We start from the raw sequence: 24,319 nt of genomic DNA, 5'->3' as shown, positions 1-24,319 counted from the left end.
TTTATTGACTTAGACACCCAGGATTACATAAAAATTTCTTGGGCAAAAAGGGGTCATGCGTGGAAACACTTTAAGAACCTTGTGTTAGAGAACTGCGGAGACCAAGCCCGTTTTGTCCACTTTATGCGTTGGTGCTTGTCTTCAGAGCCCTTCCCTCAAACTCCCGAGCAGGCAGGGCTCTCCAAGCCTGTGATGATGGAGTATTCAATATTATAATAAAAATATCTCTTGCACTAAGAGTCTGACTGGAACTTTTGCTAGCCCTCACAGGCCAGGTTAGTAGCACACCCGAAAGCACTCAAGACAGACTTCAGTCTGCTGTCCTACTGTGGAGAGCCACTCGTTTAACTCGCCTTTAAGAATAGACTGTACTAGCCATTCTGATGGGTTTAAGGTGAAATCTTAGGGTCATTTTGATTTGCATTTCCCTGATGGCTGATGAGGTTGAGCATTTCTTTAAGTGTTTCTCTGCCATTCGATATTTCTCTATTGAGAATTCTCTGTTTAGCTCTGTACTCCAGTTTTTAATTGGATTACTTGATTTTTTGCTGTTTAACTTCTTGAGTTCTTTCTATATACTGGATATTAGCCCTCTGTCAGATATAGGGTTGGTGAAGATTCTTTCCCAATCTGTAGGCAGTCGTTTTGTTCTGACGACAGTGTCCTTTGCTTTACAGAAGCTTTTCAGTTTCATGAGGTCCCATTTATTGATTGTTGCTTTTAGAGCCTGTGCTGTTGGCGGTAAGATAAAAAACTCAAGAGACAACACATGCTGGAGAAAGGGGAAACCCTCCTCCACTGCTGGTGTGAATGTAAACTTGTATAACCACTCTGGGAATCAATCTGGCGCTTTCTCAGACAACTAGGAATAGTGCTTCCTCAAGATCCAGCCAGACCACTCCTAGGCATATAGCCAAAAGAGTCTCAAGTACACAATAAGGACATTTGCTCAACCATGTTTGTAGCTGCCTTATTTGTAATAGCCAGAAGCTGGAAATAGCCCAGATGCCCCTCAGTGGAGGAATGGATGCACAAATTGTAGTATATCTACACAATGGAATATTACTCAGCAATAAAAAACAAGGAAATCATGAAATTTGCAGGTAAATGGTGGGATCTGGAAAAGATCATCCTGAGTGAGCTATCCCAGAAGCAGAAAGATGCACACGGTATATACTCACTCATATAGACATATAATATAGGATAAACCTACTAAAATCTGTACACCTAAAGAAACTAATCAAGAGGGAGGACTCTTGCTAAAATGCTCAATTCCTATCCAGAAAGACAAAGAGGATGGACATCAGAAGAAGGAGAAAAGAGGGAACAAGTCAGGAGCCTGACACAGAGGACCTCTGAAAGGCTCTGCCCTGCAGACTATCAATGCAGATGCTGAGACTTATGGGCAACTTTTGGGCAGAGCGCAGGGAATCTTATGAAAGAAGTGGGAAACAGTAGGATCTGGAGAAGACAGGAACTCCACAAGGAGAGCAACAGAACCAAAATATCTGAGCACAGGGGCCTTTCTTGAGACTGATACTCCAACCAAGGACTATGCATGGCGATAACCTAAGACCCCTGCACAGATGTAGCCCATGGCAGCTCAGTATCCAAGTGGGTTCCATTGTAATAGGAACAGGGACTGTCTCTGACATGAACTGATTGGCCTGCTTTTTAATTACCTCCCCCTGAGGGGGAAGCAGCATTACCAGGCCACAGAAGAAGACAATGCAGCCACTCCTGATGAGACCTAATTGACTAGGATCAGAAGGAAGGAAAAAAGTCCTCCCCTATCAGTGGACTTGGGGAGGGACATGCATGCAGAGGGTGGAGGAAGGGAGGGATTGGGACGGGAGGAGAGAGGGAAGCACAGGGGGGATACAAAGTGAATAAAGTGTAATTAATAAAGAATTAAAAAATAATAGAGTGTAGCTCTCTCTCTCTCTCACTCTGTCACTCCTCTTACTCTTGCTTCTCTCTCTCTCTCTCTCTCTCTCTCTCTCTCTCTCTCTCTCTCTCGGTACCCCATTCCCTTTTCTCTCTCACTCCCCATCATGCCCTGTTCTCCCACTCCCTCTATACCCACCCAATAAACCTCTTGCATAGAAAAAAAAAAGAATAGAGTGTAACAACCAACCTTGCTTGCTTTGCATTTTCCATTAGCTTTTGCAACCTAAGCTTTGCATAGTTGTGAGCTTAAGTTTTCGACCCTTCATGCTGCTGACCCAAGAGTAATACATGTGTGTTTATATGTATGAATGCTGTGACAATTATTTACTGAAAACAGAAAACAGGCTGAAAGCTGCCTTATAAAATGAATATCCACCGTCAATGCTGGGAGTGGCATTTGGACATATGGCTTTATAGTGTTTGCCTGTTATCTGGGTCAGCTGGCGTCAATGACTTAGTTCCTTGTAAAACTCTGTATTCCCCATCCCTTACCCATGTGCTGCTTTCTGTGCTGTTCAATAAAAGAGAAAGCAAAGCCCTTTGCTAGGGACATGAAGACTCAAAGCCAGGGACAGACAAGTTCACGACAGTGTTCAGGCAGGTGTGGATTCAAACTCACAAAACAGACAGGGAAACATGATACCAGGAAGGAGAAGTAAAGATTTCAAATTGAGGCTCTTTTTGGGTTAAATTATAGCAAGGGTGAGCTTTTTAATCTATTTTCTTTAATTACACACCTGTACATTATTAGTGACTGAGTTTGCCATTGACACATTCAAACAGACACATAAGCCTACAAAGGAAGCCAAGGCATTTCTTCCTCCTCACCCCTTCTGGCATGAAGTTCAGGACTCCTGAAGAGCCAATGAGGCAACACTATGCTTTCTTCATCTCTTCTTATTTATCTCATATCCAAATTCCAAGAGCCCCCACTCCCCTGGGACCTTGCTGTCAGCTTGTATTAGTTAACACTAAAACGCTATTCGCTTATATAGGGTTCGTGGCTAGGATTTAGAACACTGGAGAGATGAAACAGAGACTCCAAGACACAAAGATTCATGGTAGCATTAAGTGTTGCTCACACAGGCTATGGGAATCACAGAGTGCTAGCTACAGTCCTTTCCTTAAATTGAACCATTGTGACTTTCCCTTCCTCTGTCTTGTCAAAGTCACTGATGATGCCCTGAGTCACAGAGCCTGCAGGAGAGATGGCTGGTATGTTGCCTGACCATTGATGGAAGCAGACAGGTCCCCAACCACCAGAAAAATTCCATCTACTGTTCATTGTGCCCTCCGTTCACCTAGCTCTAGTCCCTCCTGTTTGGTAAAAGGAAACCATGACACATCCTTCTGTTGCTACCCAAATACTTTTGAGGTATTAATAGACATAGTTTTAAAAAGCAATTTCCTTCCAGCTTCAATTGCTTCAACCTAGTTTTGCCATGAGGTGTTGCCAAATGGATGTCAGCATGCTGGTAGCTTCATGATAGTCTTCTGGGAGCCTACACAAGCAACTCGAGTGAAGAATGAACAGTGTGTGGGCTCAGGACCAAAGTTAACCTGGAAGTGTGGTCCTCCTAGGCATTAACACACGTGAGTGAGAGACACTGAGGTTTCACAAAACACTGACACTTCTCCTTGTTCTAAAATTTCTCTATTGACAACCTCCGAAATCAGCAGGAGCGCTGGCTGAGCGAGGAATACTTCCAAAAAAGTAGTGCAGAAAGTCCTCTCTTAGGTTGAGAGAAGGAAATGCAAACAAAGCCGGGTTGGCAGCATCCTAACCATCGGTGATACAGGATTTGGGGACCACAGACTGCTAGCTACAGTCCCTTAAATCGAACCATTGGGACTTTCCTTTCTGCCTTGCCAAGATCAACGACTGCCCCTTAGTCACAGAGCCTACAGGAAAGATGGCCTGAAATGATGTAACCAGGCCAGAGACGTAATCAGGCTTTTCAAACCAAAATCCAACTTGTATTCATATTTCATTCTGTACCTAACTAATTCCCCAATTACCCACTTAACTTCAGGAAATGTCAGGGTTTTATTTTTATTTTTTCATGAGAAAAAACATCCTGTTGGCATCAGGTGTGCACTGAAGTGCCTCTGTCCACCAGGGGTGGGGTAGAAATGTGACACTCAGGTCACACACCTCCTGCAGGGCCACCTCTTTATTGCGTCAATGAGCACCTTGAGTCACTGTTTCTTTTACTGTTCCCCATGAAAGGTCTGAGTCTTTCTCTAGCACAAGCTGGAAGAAAGGAAGGCAGAGGACGGATGTACCTGAGGCATGGAAACTCCACGTTGTCGCTCTCCGGCTGCCCTTCCTCTCTCACCAGCACCCTGGCCAGGTACCAGCCACTGCTTGAGCCTTTGCCATCATGTCTGACCCTCACCCGCCTCACCTTCCTCAGGGTGACAGACTCAATGGTAAACTCGTCGGCCTTTGGGAAAGAAAAGACAGCAAGGTCATGTAGATGGTTGATGCCCCTGAGACCCAGCACCCAGTGGGGGCGCACTCCAGAAGTGAGAAGGCAGAGCTGAGAGAGTGAACTGTAGTTCTTCCACGGGTGCACACAAGCTACCACAGGAACAGAAACATAAAATACATGCAACAATAACCTCACTGTCCCTCCCAAGATGGACCAAGCCTACCTGCCACCTCCTAATGAGAAGGGCTTTCCCAACACAGCCTTCAAATGCCCATCCTTGGATTGGTTCAGACAGAGTATTCCATTTGCATCCCAAGCCTCACCCCTTCCCCACCGAGAAAAGGGTAAGTGGAAGAAGGAAAAGCAAAGACATCTACACAACCCTTTCATCTGGAAGTCCTCACCAACTTCATATCACCAAAGCAATGAGTCTTTACTGGGTATCTATTGTGTGCTGTGAACCATATCTGATCCCTACAGTTCATCAGTCCTCTGTAACCTTCACAATAGCCTCGTTTCCCTCATGTTATATACAAAGAAAGTGTGGCACAGGAGAGTGGAGTGAGTAGCCCAAGGCTGACTTTCCTTAGACCTATTTGGTCCTTTCTGCACTGCTTTACAGCCTTTTGGCTCACAGTAAACCTGCTTGATGGTTGTGGTAACATAGGGCCATACCTAACACATTGTGTTGTGGCTAGCAATGAGCCAATTGAGCTGAGTTCCCAGGTATCCAATCAACCAGATATTTCTGTGCCTTTAAGCAGCTCCTACCTGGATTCCCTAGACCCTACTTCCCCTCATCCAGACAGATACTATCTCATTGCAGGGGTCCTGCCACCAGCCATCAGCTGTACTCTGAGAAAACAAGGAAGGTGGAGGATAGAGCAGGGCTGTGTTGAGAGGGGGTGTCATAACTTACATTGCCTTTCTCAAACAGGTCGGTGTTGTTCCTGCAGTTGTAAAGCAGTCGCTCCCCTGTGTCCCCCACATCACCAAAAAGGCAGAGGTAGACGTTGGCGTCAGTCCCTGCACCTTCAAGCTCCCCTGTGCATACAGTCACACGGTACCGGGCCACTGGCAGACAGAAAGGGGGACACTGTTGGCTGGCTGCCTCTGCTCCCATGCCTAAGCTCTGCACCCACTTCTTCCGTCACCTCTTCATTTAGTACTTTCCAAATCCCAGTGCAGTGAGCCGCTTGGGAGCTGATTCATGCCAAGCCTTGGCTTAGACAGACCAGAGGCTCTTAATGCCCATCAATCATCAGAAACCCATGGGAAGTGTTTACAAGAATTCACATTTCTGAGGCCCACTTCAGACATCCCAGGCCTGAATTTCCAGAGGGAAGACCCTTAAAACTGGGTAATTAGTAAACTCCCTCTGTGGAGTCATCAGAAACCCAATGAAAACCATTTACAAGAATTCGAATTCCTGAGGTTCACTTCAAACTTCCCAAACGTTAATTTCCAGAGGTAAGACACTTAAAACTGACCCCTAAATCTGCAGGAAACAGCACTATAAAATACATACAATGATCACCTCATTGTCCCTCCCCAGATTAGCCAAGCCTACCTACAACCTCCAGATCAGAGTTATTAATGAACCCTCCATGTGGAGTCTCATGGAAAGAAATGAGTGTTACCTAGAAGTAGGGTTCAGTGGAAATGGAGAGAAGGCAACAGCTACTGTGATGGTGTAATTTAGAAGCAACTGTTGGTAATGGCTCAGATAGGTAATCAAGAAAAAGAGAGGAATCAGGTTTTGCTTTGAACAAATAGTGGAGAGAGTTGTTAATAAGGATTAGGAGGTCTAGGGTAAGGATATGGTTGGAAGGTATGGTGGTGCACACCTTTAATCCCTGCACTCAGGGAGGCAGAGGCAGACAGATCACTGTGAGTAAGAGGCCAACCTGGACTACAAAGTGAGTCCAGGACAGCCAAGGTTACACAGAGAAAATTTGTATGAATTGGGGTGGGTTAATGGGAGTCCCCTTTTCTGAGAAAGAGAAGAGGGGGGAAGAGGAAGGGAGAGAGGGACTGGGAGGAGAGGAGAGGGGGCTATGATTGGAATATAAAGTGAATAAATAAATAATTATTTGAAAAATAAAGGAAGGCAGGAAGGAAAAAGGATGTGTTTGGGAATTGAAACCAAGGCTTTATTCTGGTCACTATACATTTGAGGTGCCAGTTCGGTATTTAAGAAAAAGAAGTCAAGATGGCAGTTACATATATGTGGAAGGCCAGGTCCAGCAGCATGACTTTAGTCATCATTAGATGTCTTCCATTTAGAGCCATGAAATCTGGGGAAAGCCATGATGAAGAAGATGTAAACAATGATTAAAATAATATTTGAAGATAAAATGGTCCCAAATTTTCCAAATTTGAATTAAGAATATTAATCTGTATATTTAAATTTTTATGTAAAATGAAACTCTAAATAAGAAAAATCCATAGAGATCTACTTCTAAACACATCATAATAAAACATATAAGAGTGAAAGACAAACAGGAAATCTTTAAAAGAAGCAACAGGAAATTAAGCACAAGGATACTCAATAAAAATTAGCAGACAACTTTTCATCCAAAACTATGGAAACCAGAAAGCAGTGGAATGCTAAATTCAATAAGCTGAAAGAAAAAGACCATTATCTGAGGATCCTATATCTACTAAAACTACCCTTCAGGAAGAAAGCTAAATTAAAGCATTCCAAAATAAACAAATAATTCAAGAATCTCCCATCACTAAAAGACCTTCTCTGTAACAAATATTAGTGGGAAATCTTTGCATTAAATAGTAGGCAGTAACGTGAATTCGCCCGGAGTAATATGAATCACCAGAAAAGATAAAGTGATAATAGCAAAGATGCTGTACATGTATTTTTTTCATTTTTAATACCTGTCTTCTCAGATTTTATATAAAACACAACCGCAGAGAACAATAACTATGAAATTGCACTGATGAGTCTGTAATGTATAAAGACACAAATTCCCAGTATAGGGTGTCATATATCCCAGACAAAGACACAATTTAAATGACAACAGTTGTAGGAAAGAAAGTGCAAGGGAGTGAAGTTTTTATGCTCCTAAAACTAAGTTGACATTACTTTGAACTAGATTGTTCTAAGATGTGCATTTTAATTTGGGGGAGACTACTTCGAAAGTAACTGAAATAATATGTAGTAAAAGAACAGGGGAAAAATGGCCCCACATCTCCTCTGGGCTGTGCTGTGCAATGGCGGGAGAGCTGGCCCCACCTCTCACCTGGCCAAAGCAATGGAGCTGGTCATACCCCTCCATCACACCTAGGCAAAGCAGGAGAGCTGGTCCTGGCAGTGCAGCCACAGGACAACTGACAGGTGACTGTCCAGGCCCAGATCCAGGGCTTTGAGCTGGCCCACCCTAACATCTACCCTATCTATGAACTGCAGGATCACGTGAAGGGGCTGGTTCTGCAGATCCAAAACGGCAGGATCTCCATGTGCTACATTTGATGTAATTTTGATACATGGGCTTAATGTTCCAAGCAAAAATCAGAGTATGGTGGGCATCCTGCAGAGATGGGGGCTCATGATGTCACTACACACAACCAGCCAATGCAAGATGTATTGTTGAACTCCTCTGTGGCTGGTGGGAGTGCAACTTGTAACCACTTTGGAAGTCAATCTGGCTCTATCTCAGAAAACTTGGAACAGATCTACCTCAAGACCCAGCTCTACCCCTCCTGGGCACACCCAAAAGATGTTGCACTGTACAACAAAGACATTTCCTCAACTATGTTCATAGCAGCTTTATCCATAATAGCCAGAAACTGGAATCAACCCAGATGTCCTTCAAAAGAAGAACAGATAAAGAAACTGTGGTATATCCACACAACAGAATACTATTCAGCTATTAAAAAACAAGGGCATCATGAAATTTTCAGGGAAATGGATGGATCTGCAAAAGATCATTCTGAGTGAGGTAACCCAAACCCAGAAAGATGGATATGGTATATACTCATAAATGGATATTAGGCATACAATACAAGATAATTATACTACAATCTACAGACCTAAAAAAATTAAATAATAAGGGGGACCCTAGGGAGGATGCTTAATTCTCATTCAGAAGTCAAATAGAATAGACACTGGACATGGTTGAAGAGAGGGAACAAGGCAGGAGCCTTCCATAGACGTCCTCTGAAAAACTCCACCCAGCAGAGGACTGAAGTAGATGCTGAGACTCACAGCTTAACTTTGGGCAGAGCACAGGGAGTCTTATGGAAGAGTGGGAAATAGAAGAACCTGGAGAGGACAGGAGCTTCACAAGGAGACCAACAAAGCCAACAAATCTGTGTCCGGAGCATCCTGCAGAGACTGATGCACCTGCCAGTCTACATGGAGAGGACCTAGACCCCTGCTCAGATAGAGCCGATAGGCAGCTCAGTCTCCATATGGGTCATCTAGTAAGGGGACAAGGAACTGTCTCTGACGTGAACTCTGTTGCCTGTTCTTTAATCACTTTCTCTGGATGAGGTGACCTTGCCAAGCCACAGGGGAAGATGCAGGCAGTCCTAAAGAGACTTGATAGTCTGAGGTCAGTTGATAAGGGAGAAGTACTCCCTCTTTCTGAGGACTAGAGTATAGGAATAGCAGAGAGAGGGAGGGAGGGGGATATGATCGAGATGTAAAATGAATAAATTAATAACAATAGAAAATGAAGATAAAAGTGATGTATTGTTGACATGAGGGATTCTAGGGAAAGCTTGCCAGGCTTTGAAGAAGGTTCACAAGCAAAGACCTTGAGAATTTATGGTGGACAAAGGATAAGAAAGGTGAAAAGATCCTGTAAGGGCAGAGGTAGGACAAAATTTCTATCAGTGTTGAGGACCAGAGAACCCATACATTTCCACAAGCATCTGTTATACAGAGACTGTCAAAATGGACATGGATTTAAATATCTTATCACAAAGAGATATACTTTAGATCCTGCAACACAAATAGGTTGAAACTAAAGAATGACTACCAAAACTGACTTGAGATCAAACAGATTTACAGAAAGTAAAAATAAAATAAATAAATAAATAAATAAATAAATAAATAAATAACTACACAGAAAGAAAAGCTTATGTCTAGATGTCTTGGGATATCTAGTATACATAAAACAAACACTATTTCTTATGAAGATTGTGTAACAGGAGAAGAGTGGGTATATATTCATTTACTTTTCTTCTAGTTGTGACCAAATGGGTACCTGACAAGGAGCAACTTACTGAAGAAGATACTTGTTTTGCTTCAGGGGTTTAAGGGACTCCGACAGCCCTGGCAGGAAGACATGAAACATGAGTGCCCACAGCTGTGGTAGCAGCTGCAGGAAGCTGCTCGCTCACAACTGGATGGGCCAAGAAGCAGAGAGAGATGACAACTCGTGCTCGATCCTCTCTTTTGCACCATCCACCCCTCAGCCCACGAGAAGGCTCCACCCCCATTCTAGATAGGTCTTTCTCAATCTGGGTAGGTCTCTCTCCCTTGGTTAATCTCTCTAAAATAACCTCAAGACATACCCAGGAATGTGTGTCAGTCTCCTAGGTGATTCCAAATCCAGTCAGAGGGCAATAAAATTAACCATCACAAATTCACCCTTCGTCAATGTGACTTTTAAACACATCACTGTAATCCACAGTGTTCCACCGCTGACCAAAAGGCCTGCACCAGTCTGATAACACCAAATGCATTCAGTCAAACTTTAGAAGGTCCCACAGTCTTACTTTTACTTGGTAGGATCTTGCACCTGAGGCTCCTTTACTTTTGTCCTGCCAAGTCCCTGATTTGCTTTAACATTGCTAATGTCTTTTAACAATTACAGCCACTTTGTCCACAGCTGCTTTGCCTGTGACTTTAACTGGGTTCACGCTCCTTTTCTTTCCTAACTATGTATTTTTTTTTATTCCTGTCTGTTCCACCTTTTGCTTTGAATTCTCACTGTAGGACATCACAAAATGCAGTGAGCAATAAACTGGGCCAGAGTCTACATGGTATACTGACGTTTGTAATTTCTTCTCATCAAGTAAATCACTCCATCGCTTTCTAATTCAGTCCCACTTGAGTTTTCAGGATGCACGTAGAATGAAGCCAGTTTCTTCATCATAATATGACATGCACGGCATCTAACCCAGGTTTTGGTATGATCATCACTTCCTTCTGAATCCTCATAAGTGTTGCCTTGTCTGTCAATGTTTCTATTGGCACTCTGGTCTTCCTCGCTCCTGCTGGAATATAGTTTACAGAATTCTGGGGCTTCCCTATCCTTCATCTCCAAACTCAGCCATAGACTTTCTACAATTCCGTTCCAAAGGCTTGTGCTTTGGAACCATGTGCTCAGGTTTCTCACTACAACAGAAACAGCCTTGCTCCTAGTTTTCTATGTTTCTTTGTTTTGCTCATTGCTGTGGCCAAACACAAAAGCAGATGAAGACGTGGCTTGTGTTACCTCACAGTACAAGAAAATACAACTCATCACAACAGGGAAGTCTCCACAGGAAGTGGCCCGTGGTGGTGGCAGCAGGAGGATGAGACTACTAGTGTAGGAATGGAGGGCGGCAAAACACTAGCATTTAGATAACTTTTTCCTTTTTCCTTTTTGGTGCAGCTTAACCCCCAGCCCATGGGATGGTACCTTCTTACTCGGGGTGGATCATTCTTTCTTAGCTAGTCCTCTCTGAAATGACCTACAAGATGCACTCAGATGTCTATTTCAATCTGCTAGGTGGCTCATTCAAGTTTGCGATAAAGGATAATGATCATCTTAGGGAACTCATTTTATGAAAGTCACACATTCTTGGTACCAAAGCTGGTAATGGCATCATAATAAAATAAAAGTATAGGCTAATATCTTTTATGGATATAGATGCAAAAATTCACAACACGATTGCTGTAAACCAAATACTACAACACAGATAATGAATTAGTGAATTAGTGAATCGTGAATCAGTGCGGTGGTTTCTCAGGAAGCTGGGAATAGATCTACCTCAAGATCCAGCTATCCCACTCTTGGGCATATACTGAAAAGACTCAATATCCCACCACAGAGACTTTCACTCTTCTACATTCATTGCTGCTCTGTTCATAATAGTCAGAAACTGACCACAACGTAGATGTTAACAGATGAAAAAAATGTTACACAATGAAATAATGTTCATTTGTTAAAAATAAAATAATGAAATTCACAAGTAAATGGATGGAGCTAGGAAAATAAAATCACTGAGAAATACAGTATGTAATCTCTTCTATGTGGATGAGAGCTTTTAGCCTTTGATAAGTATACTACAATCAGTATAACCAGAGAGACTAGGTAAAGAGCAAGGAACGAGGGGCAGAAAGGGTTTGCCAAGGAAAGAGAAATAGAAAACATATTATGGAGAGAGAGAGGCATGACTGTAGCAGAAAGATAGTGTGAAGAGGAGGAAGGAAGAAGTAGGTAAAGGAGGGAATACGAGGAAGAGCAAATAACACCATCTGAGTGGTAATACGGAAAACTACGACAATAGAAATGGATTACATAGATATGTAATCCAAATGGGATCACTACATAACAGAGGAGATGAAGCCCCCTACTAGACATCTTTTGCCACCAGGTGAAAACTCCAGTGCCAGAAATGAGTTAGATATAATTGAATTGTTGGCCAAGGTGATCCCATGAGAACCCCCAAACAACTCAGACTATTCCGAGGTTATTGGTTTCTCTACACAAATTGATGGCAAGGCCTTAGTGCTAAAGACAACACTTACAGATCTCATTGAACATGAAGTGGCACTAGGGCTTCACTAGAACCTTCACCCCCTACTGACCAATGTTTATGGTACTAGAAGGCACTCTGCATGCTACCAGAGAAGAAAGGTAAGCACCAACCCAGCTAAGACCTTGCAGTCTGCAGTGGTGACCTGCCTGGATGATACTATGTTGCAATAGTGGCACAAATGGTGTGTGAGTAACCAATCACTGTCTTATAGGATTTAAGGTATATTCCATGAGCTAGAACCCAGCCCCGAAAATGTTCAGGTTGCCGAGAATCTGAGACTAGACAGTCCACGGACCTAGGAGAAAACCAAACATTATCGTTTTCCTAAAGGAACATAACAATAAAATGACTCCTGATGATATTCTGCCATATCTGTAGATAAGTGTCTCGTTCAGCCATAGTCAGAGACACTTCCTCTTTCCATAGATGGGAATTATTGAGAGACCCAATGTGCAGAGTGAGAGACCTTGGAACACTCAGTCCTAAATGGGATGTCTTCATCAAATCCCTCCCCTCAGGGTTTAGGGATCTATGTAGAAGAGGAGGCAGAAAGACTGTAAGAGCCAGAAGCATGGATGACACCAAACAGTGTCGCCCAGACACGACAGGCCCGATGTGAACACGTAGCAGCACGCACATGACCTACATAGTTTCAAGCCAGATGGGGCCCAGCACCGAGAGGGGGAAGTGCAGATGAGCTCCTATTCCTAGCCAAGAAGCTATCTCTAACTGATGCGTGCATGCGCAGGAAAAATAAGTTTTCTCCAATGGAGTATCACTGGCTATATAAACGGCACTATGGGTAGGCCCCATGCCCAGCAATACATAGCCAACATACACAAATTCAGGGATGATTTTGAGGATATTTTGTCTCATATTGCCTTGTTTTAGTGCTTTTTTTTTTCAGTCTTACTGGTCTTTTACTTGTATACAATAATTTGTAATTTTATTGTTTTGGTTCTCTCGTGTGTGTGTGTGTGTGTGTGTGTGTCTGTGTGTGTGCGTTTCTTGTGTGTTTTTCTTTATTAATTTTGATTTGTTTGTTTTGCATGTTTGTTTACTTTCCAAAGAGAAAGAGAACGAGTTGTATTAGTGGAGAGGTGGTAAGGATTAGGGAGGAGCTAAAAGGGGGGAACCATGATCGAAATATATTGTATAAAATATTTTCAATAAAAATCAAATGTACAACTCAAATAAAAATGTTTGATAAAGTGAAAAGTTAAAATAAAATGCCTAATTGGAGTTCACACATACACAAAGAATAAGACACTATGACTAGTTAGGATTTGTCCTAGGAATGCAATTTGGTTTAACTTCTAAAAGCCAATTAATGTAATATGTCATACTAATAGAACAAAAACCCAGAATCATATGATCATCTCAACAGACACACAAAAAGAATTTGACAAACCCTTTCATGATAAGAACCCATTTTTAAAAGGGAACAAAAGGGAATCTCAGCTCATAAAGGTCATCTGTGAAACACCTACACTTAAAAGTTCAAACATGATTCTAGCAATTTTTCAGCAAGGCAACAAGGAGAGTAAAGTTATGCTGGTATCCAGAGTAGAAGAGCTGCCACAAGGTTGTGCCTGCTGATGGATGACATGATTGTTTGTTTAGAGAATCATAAGGGATCTGCTAAAAGATGTTATTATAGTTAATAAGTTCAGCAAAGTTGTAGAATATAAAATCAACATCTGAAAAATCTACTATATTTGTAGTCTTTCATAATAAGTAACTTGAAAATGAAATTAAGAAATCATTTCTGTGCTGAGAATGTAGTTCCTTTAGAAGAGTGCTTGCCTAATATGCACAAAGCCAAGGATTCCATCCCAGCACTGCAGAAACCGGGTGTGGTAACACATGCCTGTAATCCTCATATTTGCAAAGTAGAGAGAGGAGAATCAGAAAACCCAGATCATTCTCAACTATATAGTGAGTTTGAGGCCAGTGTGCAATACATGAATCCCAGTCTCAAAAGAAAATGTATCAAAAGAAGAGAAGAGGATAGGAAAAGGGAAGGGGGAGGAGAAGGGAGATGAAGGGAGAAAGAAGGAGGTGAGGAGGAAAGAGGAGGGGAGGGAAGGAAAAAGGAGGGAAGGGAAGGAGAGGGAGAGGAGGGGAGGAGAGGAGAAAAGAGGGGAGGGAAGGTTTTTCATTCACAACCGCAGAAAGAATAAAATGACCTGGGGAGATGGCTCAACAATGAGGCTAAGGGTGCTTTCCGCTCTTCCACAGGATCCAAGCTTGGTTCCCAGCACCCACCTCAGGTGGCTCACAATTGTCTATGATGCCTTCTTCTGGCTTCTGCAGGCACTCAGACATCTGATGTGCATGTCTACATGTGTGTGCATACACACATAAAAACAAAAGTGTAAATAAATGTTTTTTAAAAGAATAAAATATTGTGGAATGAATTCAACAAAACAAGTGAAAAAATTATGCCTTGAATATTGCAAAACATTATTGAGATTAAAGATTCAATAAATGCACCTGGAAATGTTCCATGTCCGTGGACTGTGTGACCTAGCATCATTAATACAGCAATATTAATGTCCCCAAACAGAACTACTTTGATTCAGTCCCTATTAGAATTGCAATGGAGTTCTTTGTAGAACTTGATAAGCTTTTTCTCAATGAAACATTGCAAAATAAACTTCAAGAAGAAAACCAGCAAGTGTTGCAAGATTTAGACAAGTGGGGACCTCCCGTGATACTGATGAAAACGTACCCATCTTTTGAAAAATAGCTCAAACTGAACCACCAACCAGAAAGCATGCATGGAGGGACCTAAACATATGTAACAGATGAGCAGCTTAATCCCCATGTGGGGAGCCCTAACAGCAGGAGCAGGGCCTGACTCTAACGCTGTTGCCTGCCTTTGGATCCTTTTCCACTAACTGGGCTGCCTTGTCTAGCCTCAGTAGAAGAAGATGCGTCCAGTTCTACTGCAACTTGATATGTGAAGCCAGGATGATATCTATGGGAGGCCTCCCCTTCTTGGAGGAGAAAGAGAATAGGGTAGGGGAAGGGGAGGTGACAGGGAAGGGTTGGAGGAAAGGAGGGAGGGGAAGCTGCCATCAGGATGTATATAGATTAATTAACAAAAAAATTCTAGAAACATTAAAAAAAGAGAGAAAATCACCTCAATAGTTGCTTTGAAAGTTATGGGGAGAGGTCTGGAGAGCTGGCACAGTGGTCAAGAGCACTGGCTGCTCCTCCAAAGAGCCTAGGATCAGTTCCCAAAACTCACATGGCAACTCATAACTGTTTGTAACTCTTGTACCAAGGGATCTGACACTCACACCAGTGTGCATAAAATAAAGTTTAATGTGGGGGAGAGTCACTGTGTGACCAGGCTACACAGCCAAGGACCTAAAAGCATGTTTGAAAGGACACACATGCAGAAAGGTCAGAGCAGCAGTGCTCTGATAACCAAGAAGCAGAAGCCAGCCAGTGCTCAACAGTTGAGCATGCTACATCCATATAATGGGGTATCATTCATCAACTAAAAAGAAATTATGGGCCATAAAGATGGCTCAGCAAGTAGAAGCGCTTGTACACAATGCTGGCGACTTGACTTGGATCCCTGGCTACCACAAAGTGGCAAGGCAGGATCAACTCTCGGAAATTATCCTTTAACCAAGCTGCTGAGACACAAACCAGGTTAAGTGGCTGTCAGAGTCAAGAGTGAGGTGGGGAAAAGGTAGGGTGCTAATGCACATGGAGTTTCTTTAAGGGTATGAAAATATTCTGGAATTTGATGGCGTGATGGATGTATAGATCTTCCAAACATAGATCAAAGGCCATTGGCATGTGAACTTTTAGCGGATGAAATGAATGCCAGTGAACTTATCTCAATAGAACGGATGTTTTTAAAAGAGACATTGTTCACTGAAACTTCATCTAAAGTGAGGATGAAATAGATCAGAAATGAGACAAATCTATGGGAAGTTTGGCACATAAACTCAATTTTATTCATGTGCACAATTCCATATAGAGGCATCTGAAAAATCTGTATGACCATGTATAATATGGGTACATGGAGATATGGTATCTGTGCCAAAACATTTGTTAGAAGGCAAAGAAGCATGGCACTTGGAGTCCTGTTTTAAGTAGAGCGGTAGACACTTATAGCATGAGTTTAAGTTCAGGAAAACATCTCTTGCCCCCCAACATTACTTTCTTAGAGAACCACATTACTCAGAATTAAATCATCCCTTCCTTCCCCAGGGAACTGTCAAAAGCCAGATGCTATAAGCCTTTATATACACAGCATTGTGCATGCTTTGATATGGTCTGGATCTTATGTGTCCCCCCCCCCCAAAAAAAAATCTCATGTGTTGAAAGCTTGGTCACCAGTGCCATTTAGTGGTGGGATTTGGGGAGTGACAGGACCATGACAACCTTGACCTCATGACTGATCCATTCATGGATTCCTAGCTTAGACTGCTCCTGGGGGGGGGGGGTGGAAGGTTTTTGAGGTGGGGCCTGCTGGAGGAAGTGGGTCTTAGGAGGCATGCCTTGAAGGGTATATTTCGCACCTGGCCCTTTATTTTCCAGCTCTGCCTCTCTTCCTGTTTCCGAGCTTTGGTTTGCCACATGATCCCTGCCTCGATGATCTGCTTCCTACACACCCAGGAACACAGATGGACTAAGCCCTCTGAAACCATGAGCCAAAGAAATACTTCTTCCCTTCAGCTTGTTTACCTCAGCTTTTCCGTCCCATTGACAGAGAGCAGACTGGAACACGCTGTGATGTGATGGAATAACAAAAGGAATGGGCAGCCTTGGCTGGTGTGTGCCAACACAAGAAACCAGGGGGAAATCAAAGCCCCAAACCACAGTCTTGTTGCAGTGTGATTTGCTCATAAGTCTTGCTCTTAATAGTCTTGCTGGAAAATTCCCCAAAGCAAAGTGGTAACAAACATAGGAATCCCTTTCCTGGGGACCTCGTCCTCATATGTCCAAGAGTTTTAAGGTCTGTTCCATTGGAGGTCCTGACAAGTCCTTACTCTCTAAAGGTCCCTCTGAGCCTACTAGCCACTGATGTCCCAAACTCTGCCTGGAAAGACATCTGTGGACAATTGAAAATAATTACATTGTTAGTCATCAACAGTGAGAGACGTTAAACAGATGGGCAACTACCAGAGCCTCTTGGGCTTTAATTTAAAAATTACGGCTCAATCTGATTAGCAAGCAGCAATAATATTCAACACTCATGTCCAATGGACTCTTGCCCACTCATCAGTAGTGTGTAATCACAGTGGAGAAAGCGGATCTCATTTATTTTGCCATCTCACATACCTCCTGAGGGAAAGTCAAGGTGGAAATAAATTGTGATTTGGTACCTGCTTTGTCTGCACCTCTAACCAGGAGAATCACTCCTGAAAGCCCCTGAGCAACTAGACATGATGTTAATTGCTTATTTGGCTGACCTTTATTTTGTAAGTAAATTGGGAACACACGACTTCAGACTCTAAGAATTGGTTTTAAATTGGTATTTACTCATTGTACATGACTGCAAGATTCTCCATTAAAGGCTCTCTGGGAAACCATGCATGTTATTTGTTATCTACTAGAAGAGCATGACTTTGCCTTTGGCTCTGTTTAGTGGTACAAGAAACAACACAGACCACCAGAGATCTGGGAGAAAACAGAAGTGTATTCTAAGCACAAGAGAAGAAAATCATGGGCCAGAAAGAACAAGTGATTTCAAGGAATTTGAGTCAGTAGAGGTGTCAAAGAACTACCAAAGACTTGCAGAAGGTATCAAACTGTCTTTATAGTCAAGATAGACAGACAGACAGACAGACATTCTACCTACATTGATCACTAAAATGTTTCTCATTGAAATGGTTCTTTAACAGTACAGTCAAATTACAGTCATGAACAGCCTGTATTCTCTGCACAGCCGATATGGAGTCTGTGGAAACATTCTTCTCCCATGGCCTCTACTGTCAGAGCCCTTGCGTTCCCTGGCTTAGATGAACTTTGTCTGAAGCTCGAGACAACAGCTGCCGAGACAGAAAGTTTATCACAGCTGGGGTTCCACAGCAGTTACAACTTTGCCCCACCAGCTCCACCTTCAAACAATTTCTTGAGCGTATTTTCTCTGCATGGAAAATCATTTGTGGGTTTGCTTCTCAAATCCATACCCTCACACTGAAGAATGGAGCAATCCTAGCACACCAGAAAGAAATGTGGAGACAAAGGTCTTAGAGGGATTTGAGGATGGGGACGGGCGGGAAGGCAAGGGCTGTGCTTGCTGATATCAGCATTGCCTGTGTCCTGGTTCCATTTCTGTTGCTGTGACAAATACGCTAATCAAAATCAGCTTTGAGAAAAAAGGGTTTACTTGGCTTATAACTCCAGGTTACGGTTCAAAGAGCTGAGAATGTTCTGGACATTCTAGGTAAAACTGGCAGATGTTTCCTTGGAATAACTTCACTAAAACAAGACTCTATAGTTGACTTTAAAGATCTAACCAAATGAAAAGCTTTCACCAAGATGTCTGCTGGAGAAGACAAATACAGAAACAGCAAGAAAATTCCAGAAGCTGTAAAACAACAAAAGAGTGGACCATCCTTAGTGATGGTGGTTCCTAGTGTACTTCCTTGGGGGTAGTGGTGATATTCCTAAAGGTTTCTGCACAAGTGCATTCTGGGGTCCTACTGCAGACCCACTGAATTAGAAACTCTATTGCAGAGCCCAGCAATGTGGAGCTCTACAAGTCCTCTATGCAATAAGGCACCCTGAGAAAGCTGGTCAGAGCTGGGAGTTGAGACGCATTGAAAAGCAGCCCCTTTCCCCAAACACTCAAGGATGAAAGTGATGGGTAACTTCAGAAGAAGAGACTCAAGAACTAAAATGATAATAATTGATTAGAAAGATTTAGAAAATGGCTAGGTCCCAAGACCCTCTTCCTGGGACCTGCAGGCACAGAACAGATGCATTTCTGCCCTGCTGAACTATGCATTACATAACATCTCCATTGGATGGAAGTCAGTTGGTGTTAACTTATGGAAAGAGAAATGTTAGTTTTGCTTTCAAAGCAAATATCAAGCATACGGAAGTAGGGATGGACTCTCAGGATAGACAGTCATTAAACCAATGTGTAAAGGATCTGTTCTGGCTTTGACAGTCTATAATCCACTGTCTAACCGTGGCAGGAGCTTCCTCAGTTCTACATAGGCTAATGCTAGATCTTTTGAACACAAGTATTCTGTAGTTATATACCGAATTAAAGTGAAGAAGAATCCCCCCAAATGCAAGAAACATAGCACTAACTGTAAGTATTGTCTTCTTATTCTAACAGATGGAATGACCTCATTTTAGATATTTGTTATCTGGAATATATTCATACTGTGTATATGTATGTGTCTGTGTAAATATATGAGTATTTAACTCTATTCAAGTTATTTCAACAAATATATCGAAAGCGTCTACTAAGTGTACAACTACAGAGTGTTCAGAATATTGCATGATCACTTGTGAACTGAGTTTATTGAAATACTTCAGAGGCTCCAGGAAGCATACCTGGTTATAATTTTCCATATGATCTTCACTTCTTATGATTTTTCAATTTCACTTTTGAAATATCCCTGTTGAAAAGTTAAGGTCTGCCACAGGATAACAACTAGGTTAATTTTCCATGTCAAATCTGATTAGTTGGCAATGTCTGCTGCAGTGCTCCAATGGCTACCAAGCTCAGTTCCAACTGAGCAAGAATGTTGTGATCACTAATAAGCAATGTTTCCCTAAGAAAGGGCACATTCTTCATATTTGCCTCTATGCTGCTGCTATAACCCAGAGGCAAAATGGCCTCCCTTTGGTCTTTTGAAAGTAAATGCTGGACTCCAGGTTAAAAGCTTAATTCTTCTCATACTGGCTTCAAACAGATAAAGGATTCATTGGGTACCAGCTCAGTGTGTCATAAAAAAAAATTGGGAAAAAAAAAGAGCTCAGATCCATCCTTACAGTGTAGAGAGAACTCACGCATTTCACAATGTGAAAGGTCAAGAAGTTCTTGCCTTTAATTTCAAGGAGGTTCTGCATAACTGTTGTTTAGTGCAGATTCTTCTGGTCCTTTTGTGGCCAACTTGAAGTTTCCTCCATATCATACCCATCAGAGAAGAGTTCTAGCGTCATGGCCTGGAATGGATCCTTCCAGCCATTCTCAAGGCTGGAACCTAGTTCGTCCACTGCAGTGTTCCGAGCAGTCAATGCACAGCACACAGGTGCCAGCCCCCACTAGCACACCAAACAAAGCCCCAGTGCCTCGATACAGCAAACAGCTCAACACTTACTTCCCATTATCCTGCGCACAGTTGGGCCCTCCGCAGTCATTTCCCTCACAATTTCATTGTCGTCCTCGTTGGCATCCAGCCAGCGATTGCAGTTGAAATTATACTTATCCTTATTCAGAGTATTCATCAGGGTCATCTGCAAGGAGATAGCCCTGAAGTAAGCAGGTGGGCCCAGCAGAGATTTTCACCGACGGCCTGGAGTCCTCATTCTGCTCTCTAACTGTGTGTGTGTTCCTTTTTTATTTTATCTTATTTTGTTTCTTCAACACAGGGTTTCTCTATGTCTCCTTGGCTGTCCTAGAACTCACTTTGTAGACCAGATTAACCTCAAACTTAGAGATCAGCCTGGCTCTGCCTCCCAGTGCTGGGATCAAAGGCGTGTGCCCCCACGCCAGGCCTGCTTTCTCATCCTAGGGAGACCACGCCATCTCTTGACTCTTGAAGAAGGCAGGTGATCAGATTGCTTTTTCTTTTCCTGGTCTCCTAGAAGCCTACACTAACCTAACATCTGAAAGACAGGACAGGATGCAAACCCCATAGACACCTGAGCATTTTCTCTGTCTACTTTGGAAGGACTCTCCCTACCTGTTCCTATCAAAACATACGGCCCATGTCCACTCTTCCCACCTCCAATCCTAACAAATGAGAGGCAAATATATATGATGCGATCATGAAAGGGGGTAGATCTGACTCCTCGGAACACCTCAAGGAATACCTTACCTTTTCTAAATGCCATCCAGAGCCAGGGTTCTGCCTATCATGCCATGCCCGAATCTTATAAAACCTGCCAAGATCTGGAAGCTCCATCTACAAGGAGAAATTAAAAGGTCAGTGTTGACACAGTCATGGAAGTGTGTCTGTCTTCACAGCTGACCTCAGGCAGGTGGATACTCCTTTGGGCTGCTTTTTCCTGGTAAGGATGGGTTTGCTCCTAGCCACACTCAAACACTACATTCTCTCATGTCCCTGGTAACCAGTGGCTCAAGGGACCAAGACGGCTATGTGAAACTAATGTTCAGCCTGGGCTGGTGAAACTGAACAAAAATAACTGACCCACAGTAGGATTCAGCCAAGAGATCTTCCAATAACAAAATTCGTACGGCAGCCTGCAAATTAGCACAGGGCCATAGCCCAGGGAGTCTACTGGGCACCGAGACAGACAAAAAGATCAATACATCAGCCCTGCCCTTTCCCTGGGGGCCCAAGTCTGCCAGAGAAGACAAACACATAAAGAGAAATGAACTTGGTGGTGGAATAGAGGTGTCAGTGGGGTGCTCGGAAAGGACAGCCGCTGATTACAGGTTCTTCCCCTCAAAGGTTGGTAGCACTTCTGACTCGCTCTGCGCACCAACTGCAAAGCTTAAAGCTGCGTTTTTCTTTCAAATGCTCCAAAATTCATGTTTTGCCTTAAATGCTGTCCTCACGCCCGAATACAGCCAGGCTGAGCAACCTAAATGTGCTCTGGGCCTCTGAGCCCACAACTCCCCCGTTCACCCCACTCCTGAGTGCTCCAAGAATTCCACACTGCTCTGTCCCCTAGACGTCACCCTAGACTATTTCAGATGTAAGGCCAAATATAAACTGTATTTCTTTCAACAAATTCCCTATAAATCATCAAGTTTGTCACTGCTGTTGGAGCCCTAACTCTCCAATGTACCTTTTGTCTTTAAACTTGGTCTAAAATCTGACGTAGAGAACTGGAATGTCCAGTACTTCCTCCAACTCTTTTTCCCATCTCACTCCCATCCGTCCCATTTCCTTCCTACCCTGAACTTCTCAATGACGCCTGGTTTGAACCATTTGTTGTTGGGGTTCAGAAGAATCTCATCTGTCCTCCCCTTCTGCCCATAGATCTGGATGAAGATAGGTGAGTTGGTGCCAGCTTTCTTCAGATCAGTCGTCCAGACCCAAAGGGACCAAGGAAACTCTACAACACAGGTCAAGGGGCATCATAAATTCCAAGAGCTAATCGGGGGAAGAAAGAGGCGGGGGTGGTGGGAAAATCAAGTGATCAGGATGTAAGTTTACACACAACTGTGTCCACTCTTTGCACCCATTAAAAAAGTGCCGAATATGGAGCTAAGAATCCTCTGTGGTTAAAAGTCGGGCCTGTCAATGTCTTAAGACTTTCTGCGTTTTAGCACTGGGGGAAGAGTTGACCCCACCATCCTGTGTCCAGTGCCTTAGGGGTTCCCTGAGAGAATCACTCAGTTTAACCCCGTGTCCATTGCAACAGCTCCTTCAGTTTGGGACACTGGAGTCACCTCCTCAACAGGGCATGGCCTGTCCTTTGACGAACTGAGCTCCTGTCTGGGAGGTCCCCACATGCCAGTCTCTTCAAACTTACTTTTCAGCCTCTTCTTCCTCAGAGATACCATCTCATAGAGCTGGCGCTCGATCAGTCCATCTGCTCTCTTCTCATCCAGCCAGTTGCTGCAGGGGAAAGTCTGCTGGATGCCGGTGAAGGGGCACAGGACCACTACCTAGGAAGGCAGACAGCAAGTGTCTCCATAATAGGTCCACTGACGGGACCCACCCAGTGCTCAGCAGCCTCCACAGCCCCAACTACACAGGTGTCTGTGTTAGGACCTTCAAGGAATGGCATTTTCCTTGTCACCTTTCTCACCAAATCCTGATGAAATTTTTGCAGATTAAAAACATAATTTTTTTAAATTATTATTTTAAGAAGTCTTTCATGGCAGCTTCCATCCATCCTCCAATCCCACTAGCTCAGATACCAAATCCTCTCTTCCATACATTGCATCCTTTTTGGACAGCATATGTCTTCATGTCCATCATAAAATCTGTTGATCTGAGCCAAATGGCCTATTCAGCCCAATTAATTTTTGCAGGAAAAGGGTGAAGCACATAAAAGCTAACCAGTTCCTCTCTGGAGTGCAATATGGAGCCAGATGCCTTCCCCATAGACTTCATTTCTATGAACTTTTGTCTCCTAACGGTTGCCACCCACACTGAGTTTATGGTTTAGAGCATGGAGCCCTGCCCTCTTTAGCCACTCACTAAGGTTGTCTGGAGAAATGGTCCCGACACACTACCAGAACTCTCTAGGCAAAGAAGACATTACTCTCAAGTTTCTAGATGCGCAGTTTTATCTTCTTTTTAACCTGGAAACTGATCTGAGCTTCCTCCTGCTCCAGCATCTTTACTAATTATCATTTCATCAGATCCTTGCTGTTTGTTCTTTAAAGGGATTGCTGTTGATTGCACCTTCCTCAGCGTGACCCTTAGCCCTCAGGTTAGACAATGATAAGGAGTCAGTTCACCAGGAAGGAGGCCTATGCCTAACAACATGCCTCAAACCACACCCAGAAAAGACAGCTGATTCTAAAAAAAGAAACTGTAATGTCTGCTACTGAGGTGGGAAATTTCAAAAGACCTTTCTTAGCAATAAATAGATCAAGCAAGTAAACAAACAAAAGGAAATATCACCAAGGAAATAGAAGATTCACAGTCAAAGGTAATACAATTGAATAAACAAAACCAAAATATTAAATTCAGCTGTTAGTATGCAAACACATTGTGAGTGTTCTCCATAGTGTTGAAAAGGTACATCATAAAGAACGTATTTCATGAGTAAAATCATATTAAAGTATGCTTTGAAAAGATGATTTTAATAAAATAGTATTTCTACCATTAAAGCCAATGAAAAGAAAGGAAACTTGAGTGACAATGTCACTTGCATAGAAAAATTTCACATTAAATTATAAGGACATGTAAAATTGTAATCCGCCATCACCCAGGTTAGCTGAAAGAAGCAACGCAGCGTTGGCTAAGCATCAGAAAGTGCAGTCAGCCGGTGCACGGTGTCTCAACCTAACAAACAAGGAA

General features: G+C 42.9%; 1 protein-coding gene across 3 annotated transcripts in view; it reads right to left on the bottom strand.

Annotated features, from left to right (window-relative positions):
• Nucleotides 1-24,319, bottom strand: part of Loxhd1 (lipoxygenase homology PLAT domains 1) — a 150,660-nt gene that overhangs the window by 82,550 nt on the left and 43,791 nt on the right. For all 3 annotated transcript variants that reach the window (XM_055622789.1, XM_055622790.1, XM_055622791.1), the window contains exons 9-14: nucleotides 22,818-22,953; nucleotides 22,237-22,397; nucleotides 21,191-21,277; nucleotides 20,471-20,606; nucleotides 5,305-5,459; nucleotides 4,237-4,397 (exon numbers count right to left, since the gene is read on the bottom strand). In XM_055622789.1, coding sequence (XP_055478764.1) covers nucleotides 4,237-4,397; nucleotides 5,305-5,459; nucleotides 20,471-20,606; nucleotides 21,191-21,277; nucleotides 22,237-22,397; nucleotides 22,818-22,953 — 836 coding nt within the window. The remainder of the gene's footprint in view (nucleotides 1-4,236; nucleotides 4,398-5,304; nucleotides 5,460-20,470; nucleotides 20,607-21,190; nucleotides 21,278-22,236; nucleotides 22,398-22,817; nucleotides 22,954-24,319) is intronic.

The sequence above is a fragment of the Psammomys obesus genome, unplaced genomic scaffold, assembly GCF_907164565.1.
Source record: "Psammomys obesus unplaced genomic scaffold, mPsaObe1.curated_primary_1811, whole genome shotgun sequence".
In the NCBI taxonomy this organism is placed as follows: domain Eukaryota; kingdom Metazoa; phylum Chordata; class Mammalia; order Rodentia; family Muridae; genus Psammomys; species Psammomys obesus.
This window is presented reverse-complemented; position numbering and strand designations above follow the sequence as displayed.